This window comes from Microtus oregoni, unplaced genomic scaffold (assembly GCF_018167655.1).
Source record: "Microtus oregoni isolate MIOR12 unplaced genomic scaffold, Mior012 000073F_ref0000255, whole genome shotgun sequence".
Lineage (NCBI taxonomy): Eukaryota > Metazoa > Chordata > Mammalia > Rodentia > Cricetidae > Microtus > Microtus oregoni.
Window position 1 is genome coordinate 5,381,641 of NW_024543986.1, and position 21,033 is coordinate 5,402,673.

General features: G+C 34.8%; 1 protein-coding gene across 1 annotated transcript in view; it reads left to right on the forward strand.

Annotated features, from left to right (window-relative positions):
- Nucleotides 1-21,033, forward strand: part of LOC121441134 (leucine-rich repeat and calponin homology domain-containing protein 2-like) — a 102,665-nt gene that overhangs the window by 21,980 nt on the left and 59,652 nt on the right. Inside the window, 4 exon segments of the mRNA XM_041642269.1 lie at nt 6,669-6,813; nt 9,439-9,565; nt 17,919-18,024; nt 18,104-18,240. Coding sequence (XP_041498203.1) covers nt 6,669-6,813; nt 9,439-9,565; nt 17,919-18,024; nt 18,104-18,240 — 515 coding nt within the window.

Consider the following 21,033-nt stretch of genomic DNA (forward strand, 5'->3'; position numbering starts at 1 on the left):
GTAAATTCAGGAACAGCTGACGACTTTATAATACATTTGATTAATTTTTGAGCCTGAGTTTGGGACTTAGCTTCTATATGTTTGGTTTTCTGTTACAAGAATCAGTCTTTGGTATGTATATGGTTAGAAGAGTTATCATTTCTCTGACCTTGGTTTGTGATTGGAACAGGACAGAATATTTAAAATGTGAGACAGTAGGCTGTCTTACTGAAGGAGAGGAAAATTACATACAGATTATGGGATTTGAAGTCACATTTGAATTCAGAACCCCATTGTTTTCAGTTTTTATCTATATTGGACATGTCATTCAATCAGTCTTTGCTTCATATGTATAATAAGGAATGCTAGCTAGCACATAAAATTGACATAGGGATTAGAAATACTCTATGGCAAGTGAATGGATCCTGATCAATGTATGGTGTGTGTATGCACCTCTGTCCCACTGACAGGAATTTTGAGTTCTGACTTCAAATGGCTTATATATTAATCTATGTTCTTTAAGCAGAAAATTATTTCCTTTCTTTGCTCTGCCCTCCTCCTCTTCCTGTGCGTCTCATGCCATTGTTTTCTTTGGGTTTATCTTAAACACCGTATAAGCTGAAAATATATGATGATGTGGTTATATCTATTAATGAGGGAGATATGTTCCAAAAGTTCGCATAAACTTTAGAAATTTTACTAGAGATAAAAATTATCAGGGCTGAATATATTAGTAGATTTTTTTTAAAATAAGGGACTATATTATAAAAGCAGTAGACTAAAAGATGACTCCTTTCTTAGTTTACACTTTGACAACTTGAACAACTCTTCCACCAGGAACACCACACTCTTTTGTATACTGAATAAGATCAGAATATAAGTAGTATAATTAGTATAATTTCTGAAGATCTTTTCCTGTACTTTGGCAAAACTGCTACTGATTGGCCAGGCATTACAGTGGGCAGCAGATGGCCCCATCTGTGGTGCTTGTGGCTGCAGCTTGGAAGGCAGCTAACAAACTTCCATTCCATCTGACTTACTCCTCTTTCCCCAATTTCCTTGCTCTTTGAAGCTCAACATTGATACCGAATAGTATTATGATCATATTATATCACAGGCTCTATTAACATCTCTAAAAGGCCACCAGTGTTTTATAAGGAGTGTCTCCTAGGAAAGGAAGGAAACAGTAAACTGCAATCTGTCTGCTGCTGACTCACAGCCAATAATGGTTGATATGATTTATGTTTAGAAACGAGACAAAGGGAAAACTGTTTAGTTGTTGTAAATGGGATTGTCCCTAAGGATATTAATTAAATAAAGTGTCACCTTGATGCACAAGAAAAAAATGCACAGCTATTTCTTAGTATATGTTCTGCCAAAGATGACAGTACACAGCTATTAAAAAAATGTAAAGGCATTCACCCAAAAGTAAGAGTAAAAGATTAATGTGGACTCTGTTAGTTTCCTGTTGTTTCTATAAAAAGTTATCATAAACTTAATGGTCCACAGTAGTATAATCCGAGTCTGATATAGTTTGTGAGATCACAAAATTCTGAAGTGAATTTTATGGGATGAAAATCTAGGTTTCAGCAAGGTCTTTCTCCCTTTGGAGGCTGTAAGGGACACCCCATGTCTTGTCTTTTCTAACTTCAGGTGGCTGCTGAGCCTACTTGCACATGTTACTCAAATATTGACCTCTCTTCTTGTGGATTTCCCTCCCATATATCTGTATATTTTCCCATTTTCCAGTTCTGTGAGATGTAGTATCAATATCTAGTTCAGGCTTGTCTCAAACATGATATCCTCCTGCCTCAGGTTTTAGAATGTTCGGGTTACAGATTTGTATCATTGATCTAAGCATGCTCTGCCTTTTTTCTTTCAAAGACACATGTAATTACATATAGGGCTCACCTAGATGATCCACAATATGTCCATATGGCAAGATTATTAATTACATTTGCAAAATATTTATCTTACAAGGTAACACAGGTTCTGTAATTGGACTAGGTTTGAGATCCCACCATTCAGTTCATAATTGAAAGATGATGAATTTTAATCTTGAAAAGATGAACATTTTTATAATTGTTTTTTCCCAAGCCCTTATTGTTCCTGAGGAGGTACATTTTGAAAGTGCTATAAAATGAATCTCAGTAAGGAACATATTAATAGCTTGTTTTCCTGGTCTTCTTGAAATCTTTACTTATTTATCTGTTTATTTATTTTACTGAAACTCTCTTTGTAGCACTAAGTTTATGTATATTTCTTGAGAATCATATGTTCATTATTGTGTTGTACCACTTTCCTGAATATAAATAGTGAATAAATAATTTTTTAATATTATAAAGCTCTTTTATTAGGTTTTCTATCACAAGATAAAAATTTTATCTCAATTTAGTTTTATGTATTACATCTCTGTAAGTTTATTTTTACTCTTTTCAAGCTAAGCGTGACATGTGGGTAGTGTGAAATAGTTCACAATTTTTTTTATTTTTTATTTTTTTATCTTCATAAATTCATTTTATTTTTTAATGTGACATATGAAAAACAACTAGAGATTCCACATTCAAAAATGGCTGTATGTATAAATATTTATCTTAATATATGATAATGAGATTCTTGAACGTTAGGTCACAGATTTTCTTCCAGTAGGCAGTATAGTCTTTGCACTCTGCAGACTTGATTCATCCCTAAACTGATGATACTTACAAGTAGTAAAATCTGAGGCTAGAGAAATGCCTCAGCCATTAAAAGTGCCGATGTAATTGCAAAGGACCAAACTTGGTTCCTGGATGCCATACTTGAGAGATGCTAAAACACCAGATCTAGGGGATACAATGACCCTGCCGAGCTTTATAAAGTACCCATGTACTACAGTACATATAAAATCACAAAGTCATAAAGGCACACACATGCACAAAAATTAATAATAAAAATGAGGGGTTTTTATATAAGAAAAAGAAATTCTGGTGATTTATTAATAGTTCACAAAATTAAGAGGTAAATTCCTTAATGTTACTTCCTCTGCTTCTTTCTGTAGTTGTTGAATTCTTTTGGCAATGTTATTCTGCCCCCCCAGCTCTTAAAAAGTATGTTTATTTATACTAATTTACAATCAGAAACACCCTAGATGTAGATTTCCTTAATTAGGGTTTATGTCATAGTTGAAGTTCTAATTTTGACTTTGTTATGCTTTGTTTTAGTTCCATTCAGTTAGAATAATAATTCCTGTAATTTTACTGTCTTTTAGTAAACAAACAGGAATAGATTCAGATAATAGTTTATGAATATAAATTTAACTAAAATTCAATGGGAGATTATTCTGTTTGTAATTTACCATATTTGAAAGCAAGAACATATGTTATTAAAATAGTATATTAAGATTATCTCAATAAAATCATTGTTATTAATTATTAGTAGTAATATTTTTCCTTGTTACATTTGAGATCTTTTGTGGTTTTTACCTTTTCCATTGAGAATTTTCATAGATGCTTGGTTTTTTCCTTTTTTTTCTGGATAAGTTTTCTCTGTGTAGCCTTGGCTGTCTTGGAACTCACTTTGTAGACCAGGGTGGCCTTAAAGATTGAACTGCCTCCACCTCCTAGGTTCTGAGATTAAAGCTGTGTGCCACCACTGCTGGGCTTTTCTAGAACGTTTTTTGTCCGTTTTTATTTTATTTTTCTGTTTTTATATTGTGAGCATGTGTGTGTATGTACATTTTCATGTGATTGCAGGCACACGTGTCACAGTGTATGTGTATGTCTGTCACAGGATAACCTCAGGTGTTGAATCACACTTTTCCCCGTACTTGAGACAAGATTACTTATAGTTCCTGTGGCTTACTCCAGGGTATCTGGCCTGCAAGTGCCTGGGGCTCTCTTGTTTCTGTCTCCACCTCACCTAAGATTTCTAGAACTGAAGATATACACTAGACCAGCCAGCCTTATGGGCTCAAAGAGGTGGAAGGTGGCTGGAGAGATGGCTCAGAGGTTAAGAGCCTTGCCCGCTCTTCCAAAGGTCCTGAGTTCAATTCCCAGCAACCACATGGTGGCTCACAACCATCTGTAATGGGATCTGGTGCCCTCTTCTGACCATCAGGCATCCACACAGACAGAATATTGTATACATAATAAATAAATAAATATATTTTTAAAAAAAAATGAGATGAAAGAAGCAGTCACAGAGCCTGCATGGATCTACACTAGGTCCTCTCCATAGATGCTGTAGTTGTTTAGCTTGGGGTGCTTGTGAGACTCCTAACAGTGGGAGTTGTTACAATGAGGAGGGCACACTTGTGCCTCTGAGCTGCTTGGAAGTCTGTTGGTTTGTCCCAGCTGCCCAGCTAGCTTAGCCCCAAAATAACCACACAGAAATTGTATTAATTAAATCACTGCTTGGTTCATTATCTCAGCATCCTATTGGCTAATTCTCACATATGATTTAATCCATTTCTATTAATCTGTATATCATCATGTGGCAGTGGCTTACTGGGAAAGATTCTAATAGGTGTCTGTCTCAGGCGGAGGATCCATGGCTTCTCTCTGACACTGCTTTCTTCCTCCCAGAATTCAGTTCTGTCTTCTCCACCTACCTAAGATCCACTCTATCAACTAGGCCACAGCAGTTTCTTTATTCATTAACCAATAGAAGCAAAACACAGATGGGACTCCCACATCAGGGAGTGGGGCTGTCTCTAACTCCTGTTCTTACTCTGTGGACCCCTTTCCTCCTATTGTGTTTTCTTTTCCAGCTTTAATAGGAGGATTTGTGCCTAGTTTTATTGCATCTTGTCATGCCATGTAATGCTATACTGTGATTAAATATGTGCACACCCTCACTAGCTGATGGCTATTCTTGATCTCTCTTAATATTCTGGTTAAGTGACATTTTCTGTTTCTATGATTTTGTAGCAGTAATGTTATTTCTATAACTTCTAATTTTATTTATTCATTTGAGACATCATGTTTGAGATTAATAATCATCAGATAAATTTAATTATATCTCTTCTTCAAAAAGAAAAATATCCCATCTTTAGCAGTAGTAACAAAAATCTGGTTCCACTCCCATTGATTTTAGGTAACATCAATAAAAGGCTAGGCTAGAGTCCTCTGGCTATCTTTGATTCTTACTTCTTACATAGTCCATATAGCCCATCCCTTATTCTTCTCTATTATGTGACAGTGTTAAATATATTTTAAATTCTATCCATTTTCTTTTTTTCTAGTTTTGTTATCTTGTTTCAAAATATCTATACTTCTCTCTGGGACCATTGAATTATTTATTAGTAATTCACACATGAATCTGTCTAGAAGAGTGTACTAAGCATAATACTATTATTAAAATTTAAAATTAATTGTAAGGAGTAACTTTAACTTCTAATATTCTGAAAGTAGAAGAATAAGAAAAGATGTGTGTGCTAGCACACACCTTTAATTTAAGCAATAGGGAGGCAGGGACAAGAGGATTTCTGTGAGTTTGAGGCCAGTCTGGTCTACAAAATAAATTCCAGAACTGTTTCACAGAGAATCCCTGCCTTGAACAAAAGAGAAAAGAATAAGAGGGAAACCATAAATATAGAAAAATGATGACTTCATATTCTCTCTTCACGTCACACTTGGGTATTCTGATAGTGTTCAGATTTTGTTTTCTAGTAATTCCATAATTTCATTAAGTTATCAATAATATTCGTGAAATTAACTTAAATAAATTTTTGTATTATAGAGTTAGAGATTTATAGTTTATGTTTCCTTTGCTAATTACAAAATTTTATATTAGATGAGAATGTGAATCAGCTCTTTACCTCTCCCTCCATTTTCTGTATTCATTTGTATTAACACATACATATTGATGTTCTAAAGAGGGAATTCACTCTCTTGATGAATAAATAGCTTTCTTTTTTAGCAGTGAGGATGTTGAACACTATTAATAGGAGATTGTTTTCCTACTGAGAACAGAACAGATGGTGGGCCAGGCTAGACTGTAGATGTTCTCCCTGATACAGATAATCCTTTTCTGAAGATTATTATCTTTTAAGTCAATTAAGTATAATAAACTAGTATAAACAATGATAGTTCCATAAGGTAATTAATTTGATAATTATTTAGGTAGTTGAGAACCACTTGTATTTTACGGTTTTTTGTTCATTTGTTTTGTTTGTTTGGCAGTCATGGCTAGAGAGTGGATAGCTACTATCTTAATGCTCAACATAATCTCCATAAACAGATTCTTATCCAAAAGGGTCTATACTATTGATATGGAGAAAGAAACTCTTTCTGGTTATTATTTTTTTTAGTCCATCATGTGATGTAGTATTTTTTTTCAAAACTTTCTTTTTTTTTCTTTTTGTATGTTGTGTGTATATCGTTATGTACCCATGTTATGTATCCATGGCCTTTTAAATACTAGCCAAGTAAAATGCCACTAAATTATGCCTCCCACTATTGATATATTTAAAGATAAATAGCATATTTGCATTTTCAATACATTTAGTAGCTTATTTTGTTAAAATGATTTTAAAATAAATTAATTAGTAAACATTTTATACCACTATATTAAAATAGTTTTTCAAGATGCTGGTAAATAATATTTTACAATATATGCAGTAGTTACTTAGATTCTGAGTGAAAGTCGTTCTGTTAATTACTGTATAAACAGGTGTATACTTGCTACTCAAAATTGTTTTTATTTTTCAGATCTTTCCAGAAATCGCTTTACAGAAATTCCTTCAGATGTATGGTTATTTGCACCTCTTGAAACTTTAAACCTATATCATAATTGTATCAAAACAATTCCTGAAGCCATTAAGAATTTGCAGATGTTAACATACCTTAACATTAGGTAAGCAAACAATTTTTAAAAAATACAATTTTTCAGGGTCTAGGAAGATGGCTCAGCCGTTACTAGAACAGGCAATTGGTTTTGGAGGACCAGGGTTTGATGCCCAGCACCCTCTTGTTGGCTCATAACCACCTTTAGCAACAGTTTCCCAGGATCCAAAGACCTTTTCTAACCTCCTCAAGCACTAGGAATACACATAATACATACATACATGCAGTAAAACACTCAATACCAATTAGTAATAATTAATAACATTAGTAATAATAATATAAATCTTTATTAAAACTTTTTTGCATTTTCTTAAATCTTTAATCACTTTTAATAATAAAAGATTGTATTTTGTTTATGTTCTCATTGTTCTATAAGCTTTTGGTCTTGTTATTTAAGGCAATGTTTCTCAAAGTTTCATACACAGGAATTATCTGGGGATCTTGTTAGGTCTGCTGAGGGACCTGCATTTTCTAAAAGGTCCCCTGGTAATTTACCTGCATGTGTGTTGATCATTAGATCTCACTTTGAGAGGAAGGATATAGAACATAAATATTTTTCTTATTTGTTGCCCAGTTTTCTGAATTCATTTATATGTCAGTCTAGTTACACTAGTCAAACATTATAATGAAACATCAAGTAAAGTTTTATCATGTGATGTGTTGCCAGTTCAAAAATGGGCAAATTGGAATGGAAGGTTCAAATGTTTGGAGGTGACAGAGCATCTTTTAACTTAACGAAGTTTTTTCTTTCTTTCAATGATGGGGATCAATCCAGGGTGTTGTCCATGCTAGGCAAGCATTTTATCACTGGATGGCATCCCTAGCCATTTTATGCTTAATATGGCTTTACTATGTACTAGGCAATATTACAAGTGTTTGACCCATATTACTTCTTTTAATATTCCAACATCATTTTGACATAGATCATATTATTCTTTTATTCCATATGAAAAAACTGGATTAATCTGTTTCCAGAAAAAAAAACCATGTATTCATACAGTTGTTCTTTGATGGCTGTGAGAGAATGACATTCCCCAAAATACTAATGTTTGTCAATATTCAATTCCCTTACATAAAAAAGCATAGTGTATGGAGGATTGTGACTGGGACATAGGAAATTAGACATTTCAGAAGTTCTTTGAGGTTTACTAATTGAAGAATAGTGTCCTTCTCTTTTGTTACACACACACACACACAGATGCACAGACACACACAAGGACGGACACACACACACAGACACACACACACACACACACACACACACACACACACATAGTACTTTAAACCCAGCCTAGTATTTATGGAAATTCTCTGCAAAGATAAGATGGGATGGAAGATCTTATGTTATTCTTGCTTGAGTAACATAGATCTTTTGTTCCTGTATACATTACATAAAACGCTAGGTACATGTCTCTAAATGCTAAATTGAAAAAATAGGAAAACAATGATATCTTATTCCTTGTCAGTGCTTACTAGTATGTAATTGGAATGTTTTCTTCTCTATATTTTTGATTTTGAGATATTTTGGGTCAATCCATCTAAATTTGACATTTGAGTATAGAATGTGAAGTGTAAGGATACCAAATCTAGATTAACCAGATTTCAATACAGGCTTTCCTGCTTACCAACTTTGTAACATTAGAACATTTTACTTACTGTCATTGTGATTTATTTTCCTTTTTAAAATGGGGTTCACGATGAGTGTTTACCTAAAGTAGGTTGCTGTGATGAACAGTTGATTTTATTCTGAACTTTTACTGGCAGATTGTAATTAATCAATAAAATGTTATTTGTTACTGTATTTAAATGGACTCTAAGGAATATTTCATTAATGTTAGACTGAAATAGAAGTGCTCGACCCTGTTGTTCTGATGCAAACTATCTAAAAACTCCTACTATTGTTAAGGATTTATTTTATCTTTAATTGTATGTATGAGTGGGTCACACATGTGTATGTGAGTGTGCATATGAGTGCAGAACTTGTGGAGGCCAGAAGATGGTGTCAGATTCCCTGGAGCTGGAGTTACAGGAGATGGTGAACTGCCCCCATGCAGGTGCTGGGAACAAAATTTGGGTGGGTTTCAACAGCAGTCCATGTCCATAACTGCTGAGCTATCTCTCCATGCTTCAAGTTACTGATATTTTAAAAGATAGATTTTTTACATCATTTTAAGCACAATGTCCGCAAATTTCAGCCAAGGTCCTCTCCATGGTTAGACTTATAAAGGTATCAGGTGTGCTAAAATATGCCCCAGAAAATTCTGGAATTCTCTAGCTCAGAAAAAACCTGAGTTATTATTGCATGGGCTACTTATGAGCATTACCATATGTAATAGCAGAATTTTTGCTATCAGATTTGTGTGTGCGTGTCTGTTACAATAGACAAGCCACTTAGGGAGCTTTAGCCTTCATTTTCATATTTGTATATTGAAGCTAATACTACCTATCTTAGGTTAATGTGAATATTAGCCAGTGTATGAACGTAAGTTACATGTTCTTGTTTGAAGTGAAATACTCAATAAATGGTACTTTTTAGTGAATGCTTATTATTTACTGTTGATGTGCTATGTACTTTTTTAGCCTAACATAAAGATTCAGACATTTTTCATAATGAGATTTTCTTAATTTCTTTCAGTCGAAATCTTTTATCAACATTGCCAAAATACTTATTTGACGTTCCACTTAAAGTTTTGGTTGTCAGCAATAATAAGCTGGTATCCATCCCAGAAGAAATTGGAAAGTTAAAAGATTTGATGGAGCTGGTGAGTATAATAATAATTATAAGTTTATATGCCACATTTAATATATACATTTTATTTTAGAGTTATAGTCATTCCTTTGTAGAATTTCACTGTATTTTTTTTAAAAGAGAATAACTTGGTATATGTCTAAATTCAGTTGGATAACAATTTCAGCTACATTTATTTATGGCTGAATTTAGCTCCTAGCACACACAGGAAAAGTTCGGTAATTCCTCAGACAAGGATGCTTTAGGAGACTTGGTTACAAGCTTTCAGAATATGTATCAAGTGAAGAGCTATTTATCCCTTGACTTTGAAGCCAGAGAAGTTCTTAAGAAAATGATGTTTTTTCCTAATGTTTTATGGAGCTGATGCGGAGAGTTAGAACAGAATGGTAAAAGTGGAGAACGCAGCTTTGTGTGCTGGTGGTTCATGCCATTATTCTCAGCTACTCTGGGGGAAGGTAAGACAATCATTTGAACTTAGTAGTGGTTACATTATTGAGACCTCATTTCATCAAAACAAACAAACAAATGAACAAATAATCAGTTTTTAAAAGGCAAAATGTAGGAGGATCACGAACAGAAGTAGTATTTTTTTAAAGATATTCAAAACACCTATTTTCATTTTTTTTATTGAGAAAAGGAGAAAAAAAAAACAAGTTTCCACCTCCTCCCAGCCTCCCATTTCCCTCCCCCTCCTCCCACCCTTCTCCCCCTCCCCCACTCCTTCCCCCTCCCTCTCCAGTCCAAAGAGAAGTCAGGGTTTTCTGCCCTGTGGTAAGTCCTAGGTCCTCCCCCCTCCATCCATATCTAGGAAGGTGAACATCCAAACTGGTTATGCTCCCACAAAGCCAGCACATTAAGCAGGATCAAAACCCCGTGCCATTGTCTTTTGCGCCTCATCAGCCCTCATTGTTCGCCATGTTCAGAGAGTCCAGTTTTGTCCCATGCTTTTTCAGTCATAGTCCAGCTGGCCTTGGTGAGCTCCCAATAGATCAGCTCCACTGTCTCAGTGGGTGGGTGCACCCCTCGTGGTCCCGACTTCTTTGCTCATGTTCTCCCTCCTTCTGCTCCTCATTGGGACCTCGGGAACTCAGTCCAGTGCTCCAGTGTGGGTCTCTGTCTCTATCTCCATCCATCAGCAGATGAAGGTTCTATGATGATATGCAAGATATTCGTCATTATTGCTCTAGGATAGGGTCATTTCAGGTTCCCTATCCTCAGCTGCCCAAGGAACTAACTGGGGACTTCGCCTTGGGCACCTGGGAGCCCCTCTAGGGTCAGGTCTCAACCACTGTGGAAGTCAGTGTTTCGGTTTCTCAGGAAATTCGGGATCAACCTATCCCTGGACCCAGCAATACCACTCTTGGGAATATACCCAAGAGATGCCCTATCATATGACAAAAGCATTTGTTCAACTATGTTCATAGCAGTATTATTTGTAATAGCCAGAACCTGGAAACAACCTAGATACCCTTCAATGGAAGAATGGATGAAGAAAGTATGGAATATATACACATTAGAGTACTACGCTGCGGTAAAAAACAATGACTTCTCAAATTTTGCATGCAAATGGATGGAAATAGAAAACACTATCCTGAGTGAGGTATCCCAGACCCAAAAAGATGAACATGGGATGTACTCACTCATAATTGGTTTCTAGCCATAAACAGAAGTAGTATTAACAAGATAACATAATTATAAGTCAATTAATATGCTCACATGACTTTATAACCCTTTTAGGGCCAAAGTAAATGTAAATAGGCAATTATATACAATTGATTGTGGAAATTGATATAATGCCTCTGAATAATAACATTTTAGATTTTTAAAGGACATTGAATGTCTAGAGGAAAACAGAGTGCTTAAGCATTGAAATGTTTTCATATATTTGTATCACTTCAGTTTTACACTGTGACATGCTATTTATTTTTATATCCTGTTTTGTATTAAGGTAAAGCTTTTCAAAAAATGGTGCTTTATGAATTTTCTTAAGGAGGATTTTATTATCTCTAAAGGACCAGAAGTTTTATTTTTAAGCTTATTTATGATTTTATAATGGGAACATATTCTAGCAATGTACAATATCAGAAATGTCAAGATTGTGTCTATTTGCTAAGAAATCACTTCATGTTCAGTTTCTCTTTGTGCTTTAGAGCCATAGAAGTTTGGGGTTAGAAAAGATCTTAGAAATGATCAAGGACAATCACTTCTGAATGTAGGAAACTAATATATCTACCTGTGTATTTCCAAAATAGACAGCTCTCTGGGTATATTTGAGCCTTCCCTATTCTCCTTTTTTTTGAATTCTATTGGTTAATAATTTCTATTATTTTCAATCAAAATAATGCCCCTGCTGGCTTTATCTATTGACCTTGACCATTCTGTGAAAAAAATGCACAACTTCTCATCCCTCAAATCCTTGTTACCTACTGAAATTTTAAGGTCTGTTTTTGTAAGATGAAACATTCTTATTACCTTTATTTATTTCAATGACTTTCTTTTTTGTGTATTCCAGTTATTTAAATCAAACTATGTTGATTTATTAATGTGATTAAGCATTAGAATTTGAGAACCAAATATTAACAGGTGCTTAGTTCCACAGTTTGTATAATTTTCTTTTAAATCATATTTTTCAGTTCTTGGAAAATATTTTACAATATATTTTAGTAATATTCATCACTTCTCCCATCTTCCCCCTGACACCCACAAATATACCTGGATTCCCTACCTAATGAGCATTGTTTCATCTTAAAAAAATATTAAAAACCTATCCAGTTCAATTGATGGTGCATATATTCTTAGATGAGTGGTCTTCCCCTGGCGCACAGTTGAGCAAACACACTCTTTAAAATAAACAACAAAGACCCCCAAAAGCATTTAGTAAATATACTAAAATAAGTAAGTTTCAGTGTAAAAGAAATGAAAAACTTCAGAAATTTATATACAATAAGTGACTGACTATAATTAGCTAACTCTAGGGAAATTTTCAGTTAAACATTAATATAAATGCATTAATTTTTAATGTTAGAATAACACATAGATATACAACATGAAAGGTCTAGAAAAATAGTGGATGCTAAAAATTTCTCAACTTTAATAAAATAGTATAGAGCATGTTTCAATAATAACATTCTGCATTAATGTATACTCGTGATTTAATTCCATGATGTTTATAATGCCAGAAGCTCGGTTTCCTTTAACTTTTCACATTGGCTCATCAATAGTTAAGGCATTTTAAATATAGTATCTGTCTGAAAAAATTTAATATTGGTAATACATTATGATGCTTAAATTTCTGTCTTTCCAGTCTAAGAAAAAATGGCATATATATGATGTGGGAGTCCCTTCTGTGTGCTGTGATTACCATTAATGAATAAAGAAACTGCTTTGGACCTATAGTAAGGCAGAACTTGGGTAGGCAGGGAAAGCTGGACTGAATGCTAGGAGAAGGAAGGGTGGAGTCAGAGAGACACCATGGAGAGGATGGAAATAGACATGCTGAAACTTTGCTGGTAGGTCACGACCTCGTGATGATACATAGATTAATAGAAATAGAATAAATTGATATAAGAGTTAGCCAATAAGAAGCTACAGCTAATGGGCCAAGCAGTGTGTTAATTAATATAGTATCTGTGTGATTATTACAACACACATATGTTTCTTTATAAAAAAGTAAGTGGTGTTTGTGGTTTCTACTAATAATTTTTGTCTCATTTGTTGTATAATATAAATGATGAAATTATGAATGATTTCATTAATAACCAGTAGTCCATAAACAATGTTATGAAACAGCCATATAAATTTGTCATGCAACAAGATGAACAGAATTCATAGTACACTTTCTTTTTATTGTATTTTTTAAAAAGCGAAAATAAACTATTTTTTTTCCTATTACAACCAATACCAGTTCCCTCTTATTCCCCTCCTATTTCCTTCACCTATTCCCCAATCCTACCACCCATACACTCCTCAGAGAGGGTAAGGCACATTGCTTTGGGGATGGTACAAGGCACTCCCTTACTATATCTAGGCTGAGCAAGGTATCTATCCAAAGAGAATAAGATCCCAAAAAGCCAATATAAGCAGTAGGGATAAGTCCTGGTGCCACTGCCAGTGGCCCCAAAGTCTTCTCTAGCTATGCAACTGTCACCCACATTCAGAGGGACTAGTTTGATCATGCTGGTTCCTTCCCTGACCAGCTAGAGTTGGTGATCTCCCATTAACTCAAGTGAACTGTTTCACTGGATGTCCCCATCATGGTCTTGATCTCTTTGCTCATTTTCTCATTCCTCCTACTTTTTGGGACTTTGGGAGCGCAGCCCAGTCCTCCACTGTCGGTCTCTGCCTCTGTTTTCATCAGTTTCTGGATGAAGGTTCTGTTGTGAGATTTAAGATATTTATTAATCTAACAACAGGGCAAGGCTAGTTCAGGTACTCTCTCCTCAATTGTTTAGGGTCTTAGGTAGGTTCATCCTTGTGGATTACTGGGAATTTCTCTAGTGCCAGGTTTCTTGCTAGGCCCATAATGGCTCTCTTAATCAAGACATCTCTTTCCTTGATCACATATCTGTCCTTTCTACATCTAAACTATTCCATTCCCTCAAGTTCACTCCCCCTCCCCTTCTCCTATCCTCTTTCCCTTTCACCCTCCCTTCTGCTCCCAGACCATTCTCCCAATTTTGTCAGGTGTTCTTGTCTGTTTTCAGTTTCCAGGTGGATGTATATATGTTTTTCTTTGGTTTACCTCATTACTTAGCTTCTTGAGGATCATGAACTATAGGCTCAATGTCCTTTGTTTAGAGCTAGTATCCTCTTATGAATGAGTACATACCATACTCATCCTTTTGGGTCTGGGTTACCTCACTCAGGATACTGTTTTCTAGTTGCATCCATTTTTATACAAAATTAATGTCATTGTTTTTCACCACTGAGTATTATTCTAATGTGTAGATATGCCACATTTTCTTTACCCATTCTTTAGTTGAGGGGCATCTAGGTTGTTTCCAGGTTCTGACTATTACAAATAATGCTGCTATGAACTTAGTTGAACAAATGCCTTTGTAGTATGATTATCTTTTGGATATATGTGCAAAAGTGGTATTGCTGGATCTTGGGGTAGATTGATTCCCAATTTTCTGAGAAACCACTATACTGATTTCCAAAGTGGTTGTACAAGTTTGCATTCTCACCAGCAATCGATGAGTGATCCCCTTACTCCTCATCTTCTCCAGCTTAAGGTATCATTGATATCATTGATTTTAGCTATTCTGACAGGTGTAAGATGTTATCTCAGAGTTCTTTTGATTTGCATTCCCCTGATGGCTAAGAATGTTGAACATTTCCTTAAGTATCTTTTTGGTCATTTGAACTTCTTCTGTTGAGAATTCTCTGTTTTGTTCTATACCTGATTTTTTAATTGTGTTATTTATTATTTTAATGTCTAATTTCTTGAGCTCTTCATATATTTTAGAGATCAGTCCTTTGTCTGATGTGGGATTGGTGAAGATCTTTTCCCATTCAATAAGCTGCCTTTTTGTCTTATTGACTGTGTCCTTTGCTTTATAGAAGCTTATCAGTTTCAGGAGATCCCATTTATTTGTTGTTTCTCTCAGTGTCGATGCTACTGGTGTTATATTTAGGAAGTGGTCTCCTATGCTCATGCATTGAAGAAAACCTTCCACTTTCTCTTCTATCAGGTTCAGTGTGGTTGAATTTTTATTGAGGTCTTTAATTCATTTGGACTTGAGTTTTTTTGCATGACAATAGATATGGATCTATTTTCATTTTTCTACATGCTGACATCCAGTTACACCAGCACCATTTGTTGAAGATGCTTTCTTTTTTCCACTGTATAATTTTAGCTTCTTTGTCAAAATCAGGTGTTCATAGGTTTGTGGATTTATATCTGGATCTTTGATTTGATTCCATATGTCAACCTATTTGTTTTTATGCTAATACCAAGCTGTTTTCATTAATTTAGTTCGATAATGGAGCTTGATGTCAGGTATTGTGATCCCTCTGGATGTTCCTTTATCGTACAGGATAGTTTTGGCTATCCTTGGTTTTTTATTTTTCCACATGAAGATGATTATTTTTCTTTCAAGGTCCATGAAGTATTGTGTTGGGATTTTGATGGGGATTGCATTGAATCTATAGATTGCTTTTGATAAGATTGCCATTTTTATTCTCTTGATTCTACCTATCCAAGAGCATGGGAGATGTTTTCATTTTATAGTATTTTCTTCAGTTTTTTTCTTCTAAGACCATGTTCTTGTCGAACAGGTCTTTCATAGTACACTTTCACTCATTAAAGTTGAAGCAGTTCTTTTTGATATTTTCCTATTGTTAGAATTTCTTTAAGTGGTTTTATTATATTGCTTTTTGAGACATGTTTTTCTTTCTATCTTTGGAGCCTATTATGGAACAAGCTCTTGTAGACCAGGCTGAGCTCAAATGCACAGAGATTTGTCTGCTTCTGCCTCCTAAGTTCTGGTTTTTAAAAGCGTGCACCTCCATTGCCTGGTTTATTAAAAGTCTTTTAAAAATTGACTACAATGGCTTAATTTCTTTCACAGTTCATAGTTCTCTGCAGAAAGCTACTTTTGGACATCATGTAATCCAGGGATATTTTGAACAGTTCAATTATCTTTAGAAGTTAAAATCTCTCAGTGCCAATTAAATAAATCAGCACCTACACTCATATGTTCTCGAGGATACAATTAAAGTAAACTAGCATCATTTTCAATCACACCTTAACTAAGGGTGGGACTTCCTGTTCATTTCTCCTCTCCATGCAGTCATTTATCTTGCTTGAGTTTACACAGGTCTAGTGGACAGTGCCACATTTGCTGTGGATTCATATGTGCAACTTCCCTTCTATATTGGAAAACACTGTTTTCTTGTGGTCATCCTTAATTATCCTATACCATCTTCCACAATGTTCTCTCAGCCTTGGAAGGAGAGGGTGTAGTATACATGTTCCCTTTAGTACTAATCATTACACAACTACATATTCTCTAAACCCTTGATAGTTATAGGGATTTTGGTTTTTACTCCACTGTCAACAGAAGCTTCTCTGATGAGGGTTAAAAGATGTACTAATCTATGTTTATAATAATAAATTATAAGAAATCAATTTAATGCTGTGTCCATCTAGCAGAATACTAGTAGTTGGCTTTTCTCCTAGGGGCTATGGCCTGCCTAGCCACAAGTTACTGGTCTGATAATAGTGCCAGGTATGAGTTTCATCTTATGGAGGAAACATTAAATTCTACCATAAATTCATAGTTTATTCCGATGGTGTTCGTGCCACTATTGCACAACGGCAGGCCAGTTATTATGGTAGTCCACAGGGTTTGTAGCTGGATACTATTTATGCCTACTTTTCTCTTCTGGTAGCAAGCATAGTACCTTTTAGAACTATGAAAGCTAGCCAGTAGGAAGGAAGCTTCCAGGGGAGTACCAGCTTGATTCCTCCTTGTCCTGTGTCTCAAGTAGGTGCCATCTTCAGTAAAAGGTCTTACTGTCAGTGTTTGAGGGTAGTTAACAGCAATAGCTGTTAACATTTGTGGGTCTTTAGGCCCTCATTGTTCAAAAATTCTCAAAGACATGGCCCATTCCTTGCACTAGACATTTTATTTAATAATGTATTACATCTAATAGCGTTTTTGACCTATTATTGGGTGACTCCATTTTAACTCATTTTATATATGCATGTGATTTTATCTATATTTTAAAAAGTTTCTGTAGTAGTAGTTTTCTATATGATCTCTTTACCAAAAGGTCTTTAGACAAGTGGCCTTTAAATCAGGGTTATATTTTTTTATAACCTTGAGAGACTTCAGATTCTTATTCCTTTAGATATCTTTGAGTGGAATTCGGACTACATGCATATGTGCTTGTAACTGTTTTATATTCTTACTCTTTTGTAGAGAGTAATTTATTTAAACTTACCATGAATATGGATCCTGGTTCTCTAATTCACATCTTGATGTTCCTGATTTTCTTTAGGTTTTATTCTCCTAAATAATGTGAAATGATCTATGGTAGATGGTAGATTAAGTTGGCTGTTGTTATCTACAGTGTTTTATCTATGCTTGAACATTTGGCTCCTTTTAATTCCAATGGACAAAGTTGTTCTTTTGTTGAGAGTTTTGCTCATGTACTTACTAAATCTAATATCAATTTTTTTCATGGAATTATTTATTGACTGTGGTATATTGGCCTATGATATAATTCAAATAAAAATCTGCCAGAAAAAACATTATAATTAACTTTGCTAACAATTTATCCATATTCTTAAATTTTAAAATTGAAAGTATATTTGTATTTCTTAATTTGATATTGTTTCACTTTCTTGTTTTCATTAGGATATTAGCTGCAATGAAATTCAGGTCCTTCCCCAACAAATGGGAAAATTACATTCACTTAAAGAGCTAAATATAAGAAGAAATAATCTCCATGTTTTGCCAGATGGTAAGATATTCACTATTTCTACTTACTTGAGTAAAAGAGTAACCATACAATCTTTAACTTTAGTCTCATTTTTGAAGAGAATTAGGAGATCTTCCCTTAGTGAAGTTGGATTTCTCCTGTAATAAAGTGACTGAAATTCCTGTTTGCTATAGGAAGCTACACCATTTACAAGTAATAATTTTGGATAACAATCCATTGCAAGTACCGCCAGCACAGGTTTGTAATAAGAATATGATGTTTCTTTCTTTTCAGTTTTATCATGATTTTATTTTTATTAAATTTAAATACAGTATCTTATGAGTCAATTTTATCTTTTACATAGGAGTATCTAGACTTTTTCTATGAACTGACATTTGATGTTTTTGTTTTGTTTTACGATGGTCTCATATTTTTATGCTGGTCTCAAACTTTCTTTGTGGTGGATGGATATGAATTTTATTTTATTTTTTATTTTTTGAGACACGGTTTCTCTGCGTTGTTCTGGATATTCTTGAACTCATTCTGTAGATAGGACTGTCCTACAACTCAGAGATCCACCTGCCTCTGCCTCCCAAATACTGGGATTAAATCTGTGTGTTACCACTGCCCAACAAGATGGCTATGAATTTTGATCCTACTCCTGTCTCTACCTATCAAATAATGAACTTGGAAAACTGTGGCACCATGGCCTGCTAGAAACTTTTTTATTTTATTTTGATAATAGTTTCAGTGTAAGTTATAGACAAGCATTTGGAAAACCTAGAATCTCCCTTTCTCTGTGTGTATTTACAATTCTGACTGTGTTATTTTAAAAAGAAAGATTCTGAACTCTCTCAGGTATACATTTGCTTGGTACTTATTGAACTATTGGTATAATGGGTATTGAGATGTGGGTTGGAATTAGAGTTCCTCTAGGAAAATTTCATGCATTAAGATGGCCTGTCTGCAGGACCAAGAGTGCTTTGCCTGAGGAAAGATAGTTCACATAAAGAAGACTAGCTACATATCCTCTCCAGTATATTTTTGCTGCTGAGATAGAATTATAACATATAAAAAGATACAAGTGGAAAACATTAATTTTGTATTTTAATATAATGAGTAATAAAGCCCCAAGGAATCTTCCACTGAAACAATAAAGAATAATCCAAGATATAAATTCAACAGATCACAGAGAATCATGAAATGCAAACAGCAGGAATTTGAAAATTGTACTAACTCCAAGCATTGGTCCCTGGCATGTGAAGAAGTGCCTTTTTTCTTTCAACAATGATATATTACATTCATTACAAAGGGAATAAATATTTTACTTTTATATATTTATTGAGATTTAGAGAATTTTATATAATGTGTCTTGGTTATATTCACATTCACCCTCCACTCTTCCTCTTCATCCTCCATGATCCACTTACTCCCCATCATGTCTTCCTTTTTCCTTGCTTTTTATCAGAAGAAACTTTCTTCCAGCAGCTGTCTGGGTCTTCTGTCACTTACAAACTCTTATTACCTTCTTCTGTGATGTTTCTGAGCCTTAAACATACCATCTATGCTGCACATGTGTCTGTTAGGGCTAGACATCCAATGTTCAGATGATCTCTGCATTTTGACTAGTTGTGGCTTTCTTTTTTCCTTCTTTTTTATTGTAACTATTTTTATACAATATATTCTATTGGTTCTTTTGCCCTCAACTCCCAAATCCTCCCCACCCCTTCACACACTCAAATCCACATCCTTTCTTGCTCTTCATTATTAAAAAACAAACAGGCATCTAAAGAAATAATGAAATGTTAAAATAAAAATAAACAAACATGAACAGGTCCAAACAAGCAAGCAAACGGAAAAGAGTCAAAGAAAAAGCACAAGAAACACACATATATGTAGAGACTTGCATACACATACAGAAATATCCTATAAACACAAAATCAGAAACCATAATATGTAAGCAAAGGACAACTTCTGGGTTATTGATCAGGGCTTGTGTCCACTTCCCTCTCAATGCTAAGACATCTGGCTTAGACATGTGCAGGGCCTGTGCATGCCGCCATATTCTCTGTGAGTTCATATGTGTACTGGTCCTGTCGTGTTTAGAAAGCCTTCTTTCCTTGGCGTCCTCCATCACCTCCGGCTTTTATAATATTCTCCTCTCTTTCACAGGATTCCTTGCAGTTGTGGCTTTTTTTCTAAATGATCTCTATCAACTGCAAAAGGAAGCTCTCTAATGAGGGTGGGAGCTACATTTATTTGTGGCTATAAGGACAAATGTTGATTTGTAATGCAGTAGACATTATACTGATTTAGGTAACTTCTCCTCTACCTTCCATGGGCTCCTCAGTCATGGGCAATTGGCTAAGTTTACAGTGCCAAGCAAGGATTCCCTGCTATTGAGTGAGTCTTAAGCCATGTGAAGTGACTGCTGATTACTCCAAAGATATTAGTGCCATTATTGCACTTTTAAGAGTATTCTGCCATACTGTTCAATGTTATTGTTCATAGTGTTACAACTGTATAGGGCTATTGTTTGTTCTGATCTGTTGGTAGCTTGCATGTATGATTCCTTCTGAAACTACAATTGCTAGAGGTCACTGAGGAGGCTTCCAGTTCAGTTCTAGATGTATTCCTTCAAATCCTGTGTATAAAGTATGTTCTGTCTTCAGCAATTGAATCTTACTTTCTTTTTCTGTAAGGCACTAAGAGCACTAACTATAGTATATATTGTTTGGGGGGTCCTTTTGATAGCCCTAATCAGAAATTTAAAAGGAAGTTTACCATGCCTGGCACCGGATTTTTGTTAAATAGTCAAGACTTTGGGGGTGACCATTGTCTCCCCTATTTGTGTAACTTTAATTAACCCCCCACACTCTTAAATATACTCCATAGTCCATGTAATATAAAAAAAAGTTTATTCACTAGAATCTGAGGAACTTGTTAAAATCTTACATTCTTTTCTAATGATGTATCTGTATGAAGCCAGATATTCTTTATATATTTCTACCAAAAAAAACAGTGACAGCCTGAAAAAAAAATAGTGAGTGT